This window comes from Ixodes scapularis, unplaced genomic scaffold, assembly GCF_016920785.2.
Source record: "Ixodes scapularis isolate PalLabHiFi unplaced genomic scaffold, ASM1692078v2 PGA_scaffold4__175_contigs__length_147842914, whole genome shotgun sequence".
NCBI classification, from domain to species: domain Eukaryota; kingdom Metazoa; phylum Arthropoda; class Arachnida; order Ixodida; family Ixodidae; genus Ixodes; species Ixodes scapularis.
In genome coordinates this window covers 19,419,478-19,432,434 of record NW_024609879.1, presented here as the reverse complement: position 1 = coordinate 19,432,434, position 12,957 = coordinate 19,419,478, and the positions used below count along the sequence as shown (strand labels likewise).

The 12,957-nt window shown below is 41.9% G+C and overlaps 1 protein-coding gene across 2 annotated transcripts in view; it reads right to left on the bottom strand.

Annotated features, from left to right (window-relative positions):
* The window catches only part of LOC8036820 (protein slit), a 129,106-nt gene that overhangs the window by 14,561 nt on the left and 101,588 nt on the right, over positions 1-12,957 (bottom strand). Inside the window, exon 4 of one of the 2 annotated variants that reach the window (XM_029982860.3) lies at positions 9,928-10,201. The exons of the other annotated variant lie outside the window; for it this stretch is intronic. Within the exon in view, the coding sequence (XP_029838720.2) occupies positions 10,045-10,201 (157 nt within the window). The 3' untranslated portion in view covers positions 9,928-10,044. Of the gene's footprint in view, positions 1-9,927; positions 10,202-12,957 lie in introns of those variants that run through there. 2 annotated transcript variants of the gene reach the window in all.

Sequence of the window (12,957 nt, the reverse complement as noted above, 5' to 3'; positions counted from 1 at the left end):
CCAGGAGACGTGGAAACCGCAAAAAAGGTAGACGCTTAAATATGATTGCAGGACCCCTTTAATCAGCTCTTGTAACCTATCCCGGGTATCTGCTAACAACCTAACGTTGTCTACGTAGAACATTCCTGATATAATTTGGTTTAGGTTTCTCCCTCTCTCCATATAATGACACATCGAAATCTAAATGGCATTCTTCTATTTTTTTTCTTTTCCATTCCACTCAGGTATATCATAAAAAGCTGGGGCGATGGCGACCAGCCCTGCCTGAGTCCTCTTTCTATTTCTGCCGGTTCTGTTATTTCTCCTTCCCATGTTATAACAACATTTTATCTCTGTATACCTCTTGTAAACGCCTAATAAAATACGCATCTAAATTACACCCTCTCAACTGTATCAAGAGTTTTCCCTAACTCAAATTGCCGTACGCCCCTTTAATGTCTAGAAATGCTATCCATTAATCATCCGTGCCACCTCTGTACATTGAGCGATGATCAAAAAGTTATCATCTAATCTTCTATTTTTTCGGAGCCCGTTCCGTAGCTCACCTAAAATGTTTTCTACCAATTCCTCTATTTTTTTTAGCTACCTGCATTGCTAGTCTGTACAGGACCGACGTTACTGTTATTGGTCGGTATGATGACTATGCTATCCTAATTTCCTTTGATTTTACATACTAATCTCATTCTACTTAGTTTCCAATCATTGGGTACATTCCCACCATTATTATTTGATCAGTTCCCTGTCTTAACTTTAATATTCTTTTTGTTCCTATTGTCTTGACTAGTCTCACTGCTATGCCACTTGGACCTGTCGCCGTTCCAGCCGGTAACTTACATTCTGCTCTTTCGCATTCCCCCATGGTCGTCTCAATTGTCTCGATAGTGTTATCGTCTTGTACCATGTTGATGTCTGTGTTTTCTCCAATCTCACTCGGTTTAGGTTCTGCGAATGTTACCTCGATTTTTTGTCTAATAAATACCTTTTCCTCCTTTCTCTATACTTATCCAGTCCTATATGGTGAATTAACAATGGAACTCTTCTGTTTTTCCTCCCTTGTGAATTAATGTTCTCTCAGAACTTCTCCGCTGCGTTCCCATTATTTTCATTTACCTCAATCATCCACTGCACTCCAGCTCCACCAATCTTGGCCTGGATTAGAGCGGGGGCTCCTCTTTTCTGTCCTGAAATGTATCCAATTTTTATGCTACTTCAGCGGGTGTGTCCCTCCTTTTCTTCGCCCATCTGTGTTCCCTTGAGGCCTCTAGTCATCCTGCTATGGCCGCCTTAATTTCCCTGTCCCACCAGCTTTTCGGTGTGTGTCGGTGTGTGTTTCCTTCTTCTTCTTCCTATTTGTTTGATTTTGAACTTCTCTAACTCTCTTTTAAAAATATTTAATAAATGTTTGTAGGTTCGATCTTTCTCCAGTTGTCTCGATGGTATAGTCTCAATTCGATCTTAAACTTCTTGTAGCTTGGCGTCGCTGTGGTCGATTTACTTTCTCTTTCAAGAACTTGTGACTCTGGTTATGCTGTACCAAATTTTACTTTAAATCGCTTATGATCATTCTCTAAGCTTTTCGTGTCTTCTTTATCTATTTCCAGGTGTCCTAATTTGTTATACAATTATCTTGACATTGGACAGTAATCTATTTTTGAGTGCGACTTGTTTCGCTCCCACGTTATTTTACCATCGCATTTTACTTGGGCGTTAACAGCACTAGATCAAGAGCATCGCAAAATTATTGTAGCACCCACCCTGTTGAATCTGTATATCCGTCGAAGTCTTCTAAGTTTGCGATCATGCCTCTTAAGATAAATAATTCCCGATTAAAGCCAATTTTTCTAACATCTTCCGAAATACACGCCAAGTGCTGTGCATTCTCCTCTCCTGAATCAATCCCCGTTTTTAGACAAACAAATCGCATGAAAGCGTCTAAACCTCAAATAGTGCCTTTTGTCCACATGTGTTCTCTGCAGCTTTCCCAGCCCTGTCATTTCAGTAGCACTCCCATTCTTTCCGTTCCGGCTAACATCGATTGCATTCCACCAGAAAATAACCTGCCAAGCAGGGTGGTTCTTTTATATTTCTGAGATGCGTCTCTGGCAATTCATACACCACAAAATATTCATAATTAAACAATCTCTGCCCACTTTATTCTATTTCTTTCCACTTCTGTGTTCATAAATACTATATTGAGCTGCTCCATTTTCCTTTTTCTGCGAGGCTTCCTCCCACCCTCCCGATTTGCATTTGAACCCTTTTCTACCCGAAGGCTCTGCTGGCTCCTGCAAAAGCCTTTTCCGTAGAGCCCATCCTCCGCCCCACCCTCATCACCGCCAGTTCCGCATACTGGATGCCGTCTGGACATCCACTATGTCAGCAAAGCAATGGCGACCTCCAACGTTGCTTGATGAACTTTTGAAAAGGGTGTATTGTAATTTGGTGGGTATTATACAGATGCCTTGTACTCTAATGTCTTTCAAAATATTCTAATATGCATTCTACTTACGCTCAATGCCATTAATTGTGTTGTCACCAATCTCACCACAGATGTCAGAGTTTCTAAAACGGTGAGTTGTGAGATCATATATCCATCACTTCTTCTTTTGGTGGGTGGCAGTCCGGAGGGTGTCACTCGGGGCCTCAATTCCTTCTAAGGTACAGTGCTAACAGCGACCGCTTTCGGATATGTTCAGAAAAGAGTTCGCTTGGCCGTGATTACTGCAGAGCGTGTTCGTAATATCCGGGATCCTAGCGCCGCCCCAAGGCTGTAACCAGGCGGAACCAAATCCTCTCCCCCCCCCCCCCCCCCCCGCTCCCCCTTCCCGAATCCAAAGCCAAAGTGCCGGACGCCGTGCCTCTTCACAGTCGTAGTTCTCTTCCTGTCCAGCTTCCAAGCCGGCTTCTCCTGCAAAAGAATTAGTGGATATGATCCGAAGCCACCGTGCGATGTTCTGGACCCGCTTCGTTACAGTAAATCCCCCGATGTCCTTAGACCCCCTTGACCGTACTGTTGTGGCATCGCTTCAAACGTTTCCGCGCGATTTCGCGGAACATCCCGGCGGTGCGGCTACGGGTAGAGTGCTTCACCACGTTCGCCCGACGCCTTCGTAGACTTACAGTAGCAGTAGACAATGCGGCTGGTCCGGTGAGTCAAGTAAGCGTCTCTGGAACCTCCGAACAAGCGGTGGCAGCGCCCAAAGCTCCGCTTCCTTCAGCTTCTGGTTAGCGTGGTGTCTCAATGGCCGTCACCACGCGTTCGTTTGCGGCGAGAAGCTGAGGGAAAAAAGAAGACAAGAGCTCGCGGGGACGTTAAAACGTCAAGCACCGAATGGAACGATTAGTGGATTGACGTAAAGGCAGCTTTCTTTGTCTCTACTCAATTTTCGAACAGGTTCAAACGCGAACGCAGAACGCTGGACCCCGGCGTTTCACAATCGAATGTGTTCGAAGTGTAAGTAAAAACAAGGGCAGCTAGATTTGCGTCTACCCACTATAGTCATTCCAACCAAAGCTCTCCATTCTGACATCCTCGCGCGCTCTCATCTCTCTCTCCCTCTCTTTCTCTCTCTCTCTCTCTATATATATATATACATTTTTTTTCCGGAGCGCAGCTTTTAGCCGCTTGTTTCCGGGTTGAGTGGCGTCGCCGTCGGCGTGTGCGTGTGCGTCGGCGTCGGCGTAACCGCGCGCGTTGCATTATGGGCCGTCACACTTTCCCCACTAAATTTAGTGGGGAAACTAAATTGGTGGAGGTCACGCGACGTCAATTTACCCACTAAATTTAGCGGAGAAAGTTTTGCTAAATTTCCCGCTAAATTTAGCGGGAAATTTAGAGAAAATTTCCCGCTAAATAGGAGGCGAGCAGGAGGAAAGGGTAGGAGAGGGGGAGAGGCATACCCTTCCCTCCGTACCCTTCCCTCCTCCTCCTCAAGAGCTGCGCTCTAATTTCGCATTACAGAGAGTTGTAAATGTCTTTCGTTTTTTTAACTATTCAAGTACTAAGGACCACGTTATGAGTGAAGACACAGACAGAGCACGAGCGCCGTGTCCTGGCGTCTACAGCAGTATTTATTCGAAAGCAAAAGTCTAGAACAAGTTGTACTTACATGGAGTGTGTTGTTCAACGCCGTATTTTGATGATATACGGGTTGAATAGTTTATACATATGAGGCGAGCGCGTTCAGCGCGTGAACATACGTTCCCCACATTCTCCCTGATGCGTGGGTAATTTGGCAAAATGTGCCTCAGTACCATGTGGTCGCGTGCGTTCATCATGCTGGGCTGCCTCAAAGTAGAAGCGCGAGGACGTTTCGTCGCCCAAACATGGCTTCAATTTATTTTAGGGTGTGTCGCTGCTGGCGTCGCGTGAAGACGTTCTTTCGTTTGACCCCATGTTATTTGCAGACTGCAGGCGGTCCGTGATGCCAACCGCGTCCCATAAGACTCGCAGCGGGGCCTCCGGTACCCACAAAATGCGTCTGCCGGCTTTTGTGACCCCTAGAGAAGCTGCTGGTGAGCATTAGTGCTCTCCGCTGTCTCCTCGATAGTGTTGAAGTGGGCTTGAATTGGTAGCTTGTAGATATCCGCAAACTTGGGCAGGCGTTGCTTAAGAGGTACCCGAAGCGTTGATTCTGCCTTCGATTCCGGTCTGGGTACTTCTACCTATACGTAGACTTTAAAACATGAAGTGCGTTCGCCAAGGTACGAGGTTTACTCTCTGTCGCTCTCTATGCCTTCGAAGTCACATGTCGGATCAAGTTCAGGGTGTTTTTAATGTCCCGGTTAGCCAACAGATCATTCCGGAAATACGCAGCGCTTCCCGCTGTCTTGTAGACGCAAATCCGATGTACGACATGTGAAGGAGTACATCTAAATAAATGGAGCGGTTCATATTTGTTTTCCATTTTGCGGTTTGAGAACTCAGAAAAGCAGGCCAACAAAATGAAGATACAAATTGGCTTTGTGATGTGTACGCCCTGATTTCTCTTTGTTCTGAACTTTTAGTGGTAAAAGGGAGGCAGTCGAGTCACTTTCAGAATGTGGGGAGCGTACGAGAAGGCCCGAGCGCACATCGGAACGGACCAATGCTTTCCCATCCCTCGCTGTGTGATGTGGGGTAGGCGAGAGGTCTTGTGGGATTTTCCGGGGAGGTCTATTATTCCAGAAGGATGGTCCGCTTCTCCGTCAAATACTAACCAAAGAAGACGACACAATGCTGAATCCGCTTCTCCTGCAGGACGAAATAACTTATTCACTTACTCGGTGGTGAGTTCGCTTCTTGGCTACAACTAGACTTGTGCCCATCACTTGAAAAATGTAATGGAATACAATTACAAATTACCAAGCCTCAAATGTAATGAAATACCGTTACAAATTAGTTTCGCTGAAAACTGACGGATTACTGTACTCGTTAGGTTACAAACTACTTTCATGCTACTTTTCACGTACACTTATCAAGAAAGCAATAGAAACAAATTTGATGTCTTCAAAAATGTTCTGTAATACACCTTCCATTTATCATCCACCCGTATCATGGAAGTCTTTGTAAAAATAAAGTATTGTATTTAGGAGAAAGTATGTAGTTGCACAACGTTCACCTGTGAGCTGACAAGGCAGCGAAAGCTGCCACCCCACCCGTCATCCCGCCAGCTTACGGCAACCAGAAATTATCCCTGGAATTCTGCAGAAGAAGTTAGTGGTGCGCTTTCTCAGTAGAAGCGTCTACCTCAACTAGGAGGTCATGAAAATAACGCCTCCTTGGCGTTTTCATGTCGATCTTTTTTCTTTTTTTTTAGTGGTTCTAGTGATCGGTCATACAAAAAATTACCATGTTTTCTTTTCGGTTGTTCTCCTCTTCATGACGTTTTCTATTTTGTTGAAGTTGCTATCTTTATGCTTCTGAATTGCCTGTGCGTATTGCTCCAGTTTTTGTATTATGTTCATGTTTTTATAAAGTATCGAGTAACTTGAGTAATCTGTTACAATATTTTGTAACGAAATTATATTAAAAATTACGGCAGCAAAAAGTAAAATGGCAGTTACACAATTTTCTTTGAAAAGGTAACGGATTACAAGTGATTCGTTATTTGTCATGGATTACTTTCCAAGTCTGGCTACAACATCCATACGTAGACATGAGGCCAATTTCCTCAAAATACAAAGCTAGCACAAGATTAACCTAGCTAAATACGTTTTACATTCTATTATGTTGTGATAAATTACAGGATATTGTTGTTTATGGGCGAATAATTAAACATGAGGAATAGTTCACTTTTTTTACTTATTAACAATTGATGCATAGGGAATGATGCGCAAAAAGTGAGGTTACAAAAAAAGACATCAAATAGAAACATAGTAAACAATTACTGAGCTTCATCTGTGCCCGCCATTTTCTCCATTGGACATGAGATTATTTTGAACACATCGAAAATTGTTTCGTAAGATGTTTTATAATTACAAATATTTCAGTTGGTTTCCGAAGAAATGAAATCAATAGAATTGTTTTGATAGGAAAAAAAATCGGGCATTGCAAATGTTAAAAAAACAAAACAATGGTCAACACATCGCGTCTATATCAATTTCAGCTAGACGTTTGAGTACCTTTAAGCACAGAACTTCACCCACAAAGCTAAATAAATATGGTATTTGCAGTATATTACATATTTTAACCCCAGAAAATGAATAAATGTATGTTGTTAAATTACCATTGAAAGGGTCGAAAGGAATGTGTGATCATCGATGTTTAACGTTTAGCATTCTTGAATACTATGTGGTTAAAACTGCGCACAAATAGAAAGGAGCAGAGGAGAGAGAAGAGCCAAGCGCAAACTCACAACTCGGTATATTGAAGGAAGAAAAAGGAAGAACAGCCCGCAGTATCAGCTCGAGTCGAGGCCACCCTGGCACGAGGGCACCCGAGCACGCGGAAGGAACACCACATCAACCACATTCATACGACTGCAGAGAGGCGATTTTCTTGTCGGTGAATCCTTTCCCTACCATGGACGACCTTGGTTCGTCCACACTGTTTGTACCGCTCCTCCCGAAGACGAGCTGGGCTCGTCCACATTGATTCGGGCTCCAATACGCTACCATGGACGAACTGGGCTAGTCCACGTGTTTCTGGTGAGCTTTGCCATGGATAGATGGCGCTTCACGGAAAACAAAAACCTGGTAAATTTCTGAATTTGGCAGAAAATTGTTACAATGCAGACAATAAGGGATTTAAAAATGGCGGCGTCAACTTCTGGTCGCTGTGTTCGTAGTGACGATCTTCCTTTAAAATTGGGGGAAAACGAATATTTGTGACGTCCCTTCTGATTCAGAAGGCAAGGAAATGAATCTTTCATCGAACAGCGAGAGCGATGCAACTGAGGTATTGGATTTTAGCTCAGACGACCCTGATTTCGTTGAGGACATCGTGTTGGCGTGTCGCCATTATACTAGAATCTATGTAGAAAATCCCCCTCCAGCCCCTCCACGTTTTGCGTTCCCTTTGCGTGCAAGGTGATGTGAACTGCCTGCAGTACTGCTACGCCCGGCCTGAACGTCCATGTGCAAGGTGATGTGAACTGTCTGTGGTAATGCAGTGAAGCGGAACTTTAGTCCCTTTTTCTTTTGCAGTGTGTTCAAAGATTTCTCATATAATAAATATTTTGGGATTTGTTTTCGGCCTTTGTATTTCATTTTAAATTTATATGGCACATAAAAAAATCCGGTATTTTCAAACCGTTTTTTTTTCGAAATTTTTGTGGTAGGCAAAGGGTTAATGCCCCAGAAGGTTGGCTGACACAACGCTCGCCTAGGCGGAGTATACTAAAAGCTTAAAAAATTTCCCTAGTGTGTTTTTTGTAGAATATTCCAATTATCGAGGTTGTTTGTAAAGATGGTGTACAGATACACGCTTGACAATGCAGGGGTAGATGACCCCCCACCATGGAATTTAGAGAAGGATTGTGTTCCCTTAACCGGTCATTACAATACTGTCCTGTTTGTCCTACATAGGATTTACCTCATGAAAGGGGGATGTTATAAATCAAACTGGTTGAACAGGGCACATAAAAGTGGACGTGATTTGTGCTGCACCTGTGTTTTGTAATATTTTCTACTTCTGCTCGAACTTTAGAACAAATTGGACACATTTGTTAGGGGGCTGACATCACTAAGGGGACTCCGTACTATTGGCTACCTGTTTTAGTTTGTTGGAAATTTTGTGTATATGCGGAACCACCACCACTCTTTTCTTTTGTTGACAATACGTAAAGCCTTTTCACATCCGTTTTTTTTTTTTTTTATTGGCGCTCCTACCACCTCAGTTAGCACCTGCGTTGGAAACCCAGTCGATGTAAGCCTCTCAATTTGGGCATTAAAATTGCCTTCGAAAGTGTGGAAACATGGCTTCTTTAAGGCTGAAGTAAGGCAGGAAAGAGCTAGGCCCTTTTTAACGACTTTTGAGTGCGAGTACGCATAGTGTAATTAAACCTTTTTTAGAACGGGGTGAAAATGACCTGCACAGGTGGTTTGTTTGCAAAAATAAGGAAGGCTCTAGAAATCACAACACACCTTCCTGATGAGTTTCATAAGTAAAAATAAGTCCTGAACCGCACTCGTGGAAAATTTTCATGATGCTACTAATTACATTATTGTCAAATGTCTTTCGGTACACTAGCAGGAAATCATCTAAATACCTAATACTGTTCCTTCAATACACCGAGTTGTGAGTTTGCGCTTGTCTCTTCTTTTTTTTTTCTGTTCCTTTCTATTTGTGCACAATTTTAACCATGTTCAATCATTACCAGCTCGCCCAATAAACCACCTCTCTACTTCTGGAATAGTGTTTTCGGTTTTCCTGAACGAAGCACACTTGAATCTTTATTATTTAATGGTTGCATAAATTACGTTGGTAATAAAAAAATAAAATACGTAAAGCTCGGCTTATCATTTATGCAGATTACAGTAGCGTTCTTCTGAGATAACTGGGGTGCTGATTAGAACGACTAATTTGATTTTAAGTATTTTGATTGCAGGATGTTAATGGAATAAAAAAAGAATACAACAGAGTATGCAGCCATTTTTATTTAAACCAGTGAATGAATGAGTAAGCATTACCAATCCCGTAAACACAGAAGGTGTATCTTTTTCTGAGCACATGTCATCACATTGCATATTAAATATCCATTGCTAAACATACCAAAAAAAGCTTGTGTGGTTGCCAGGTGTCGTATCTTTCTGACATTTAATATGAAACTGGAGAGCTATTATGCTTTGTTTAACGCCCAACATCAGTTATTGTCATCTGGTTGAGGCAACAACCACAAAGGCCAACCTAAATAGCATTACATTGCTAAAGAAAACTGAAATATTTGCTGTGTATTATGAATATTATGCATATTATGCAGAGCCGCTATTTTGAAATATAAAATAATTTGAATATAACATATTTATTAGTATATAGAATTATTATTCAAGTATCTTTTCATCTCCATCATTTATTGATTCCTTGTACACTCATGAGCCAACTAAAGCTGAGAACCTTAAATACTCGCTGCCCTAAAGAATAAATGGTCCCTTGATACCGTACAAATTAAAGATTAGACTTTCCATTACAACCGTCGATAGATCCTTAATGGCCGAGTACCACTCTACAGCGACAAACAGAAACAACCGACACCGGCAAGCTTCCAACAAGTGCCATATGCACGCGAAGGTGCGTGCACTTGGCAGGCTTCCAATCACTCGTACTTGCATCACGAGAATTGAGAAACTGCAAGCCTGCTAAAGACACATTCGAGTGCATAGTGCACGTGTTTGAGGCGTGTCGGTGTAGTTTGGTTCAATTTGTCGCTCTAGTGGGACTGGGGCATAATATGGTTTCTAAAGGATAGATATTTATTTATAGTTTTAAAAGCTCACTTGCACATCTTCTCTGTTGTCAAAAGGTTTATTAAAACGGGTTTGGTTTTGTGTTATTGTAATGTTCAACGTATAAATCATTGCTACATATTCGTAAGTTCTAAAAATTGATTGATTCCCATTCATAGATTATTTAGTGTTTTTATTAGAATTGCTGAGTGTTGTGTTGTTATACTGTATAACTTTCAAAAGGTAATTTCTCGAGGCGGTTTCTTTTCCGACAGTATCCAACACCTCGTCATGCCGTTCTTTAACATGTTTTTGCCTGGGAATCCTTCCACTGTACCTGAAAAATAAAAAAAATAAAAAATTGCATTTTATTTGTATTATAATACAGCGGAAATACATGGGAGCTAAAAGGTTACCAAATTTTTAACCTAAGTATTAATCGTGACATATGAAACAAAAATACTCTCGCAAAAAATACTCGCATATCTTTTACTGATAATGTCTGAGGCCACATATTTGTAGTAATAGTATAATTTATAAATTTGAAAAGTGTGTTTGTAAACACTTATGTTTACACGGACTCGTTTTGAAAAATGTAAACTTTCGAGTTTCCTGTGCATTGGGTGGTGAGTTTCGACACATTCCATTCTAGACACCCAAAGTCGAGTAGCTAGGTTATAAGCAATTTTGCATACTTTAGATTTGTAACTTATGCATACACAACATTTATGCAAGATGCAACTTTTAAACATTTCGTTACAACTTTCGCTGGTGATGTCGCTGGACTCTGATTTTGAATATTGTGCGATCCAGCGGGGCCACATCCAAACAGCACTGGCATAACAAATACAGGCAACGGCCTCAAGCTTTCTTTGGCGACAAGGCAATGACCAAAAGAATGGAACCACTGCAAATATTTTTCTTTTTTGCACGGGTTAGTAGGAAGGATGCTTTTCCTAAATCAATTTATATTTATGTGTGTTTGACTGTGCTACCTTTTTGGACGTGTTGCAGGATTATACCGCGAGTTGTTTTGACTTGTTTCGTTTTATTAATATTTTTTATTGTGATTTTAGAAATGAACACCACCCGGTTCGGATATATGGCTGAGCAGCTAGCAGTGACGCTTGATAATCAAAAACCACCGCATGAGAAGTAACCATATCTATAATGAAGTTTGATTCACGTATTTTTGGTATAAATGAAACTTAATTTCAATTGACGGAAAATGCAAAATTATAGTTCTCACAAACCGTAACCCTATAGCTGGTCGAGGAATGTGAGCGTTTTGTTATAACTTTAAGCTATGAAATCGCAGTTCTGAGGGGCAACATTGAGGAGTAAGAAACACACAGCCGGCACATTATTTTTTATGCAATTATTAATTGTGAAATAGAAACTAGAAATTAATTCAGGGAGGCTACTTTTCGCAAAAAAAAATTATTTAAACTTAACTGGATTGGGCAAAATAACGCATACAAGACAGCCCAAATAAGAAGATAATCCCACAAGAAACGCATGTGTGGGATGGGACAAAAAATTACAGATTTAATATTTCTAGCTCTGAAAGGGAAGATGAGAGGGAGGAGGCAAGAAACGTTAAACCCATTGGCTCTTGATAGACGTGGTGCCCTATGGAAGAATGATAAGTGGCGCCCGCCTAATAATTGCGCGAAATCTCCCACCACTGCGGTTACTTTCTTTTAGTGCACACATTAGTGTAAATAAAATGAACAATTCTGAAGTTAGACCTCTTATCTTGATCCACACGTTACGCTACTGATTGAGACATGATTGCATGCGAAGTATAAAACAATGAGATCGTGCCGCTCTCATGCGATATTTTGAGATATAATTGACAGTCCACTGATGATGAAGTGGCAATCGCAATTAATAGAATATCAATGTAATTTTGCTACCTGGAATTCTGAGCTCTGAAAGAGTGTTTTGCTCGACAGCTATGATAAAGCTACTAAAGCGATAGCTTTATAGGGCCAAACAACCTCAAGGGCCAAACAACAAAATATTTAGGTCAGTTAGTCCGTAACCGCTATAAATTTTGAAGAAGAAAAAAAGCGGCTACTGGTGCCTGGGATTGAGTCGCGGTCATCGGCGTCAAAACCGAGTGCGGTGCTGACTAAGCTTCGGACCCAGCAGGAACGGGAGGAGCAGAAGCAGGGGGTGCGAGAAAGCGCGCGGACCAGAGAGGGGTGGAAAGGGCAAAGGTTGGACGAGAAACGGGTGGTGTAGAAAGATTGGATACATGGTTTTGCGCAAAAAAGACGGACACAAGAGAGAGAAACAAACACGAGCGCAAGTGTGTCCGTCTTTTTTGCGCAAAACCATGTATCCAAACGTTCACTAACTCGCCCAACAAAAAACTATTTTACGGTACATATGGTGTAGAAAGAGCGCGCGGGACAAGGAGTGGAAAGGGCAGGAAAGCACACCACCCCTCTCTTGACGACCGAGAAATTTCAGAGCGAATGCTTTTACCAGGGTGGTCCTGAAGGCCAGCGCGCGTAGCGTAACTAAGAGACAATGTGTGACGTAATTTATTTCCATACAAAACCCTGCCTTAGACACCACCTGAACTAGTAGCACCACACATCCCAGGCACTGAAAGACTAAGGGTGATTCTGCCGTATGCACCACCCAAACTAAGAGCACCACCCAGCCTATAACGCTAGGTCTTTTAAAAGTGTTTGGCAAAATGACGAGACACGCAGCCAAGTTTTTAAGCATGAAATGCATTTCTCGCTAAATTTAGCGAGGAAACTGAATTGGTGTTTAGGTCACGTGGCGTCAATTGATGAAAGTTAATTGACGTACGTCACGTAATCTAAACAGAAATTAGAATTTCCTGCTAAATTTAGCGGGAAAATTGATTTCACGTGACCTGATGCCACAATACCTATACAGCAATCTCATTTCTCCCAAATTTAGCGAAAAATCGATATCACGTGACCTTACATCACGTGACTTATACACCAATTCAGTTTTCCAGCTAAATTTAGCGAACATATTGATGGGCAGCAGCAGCCGCGGCCCTAAGCTCGTCACTAAAAACAACGTCCTGTGTTTTGAGGTTGG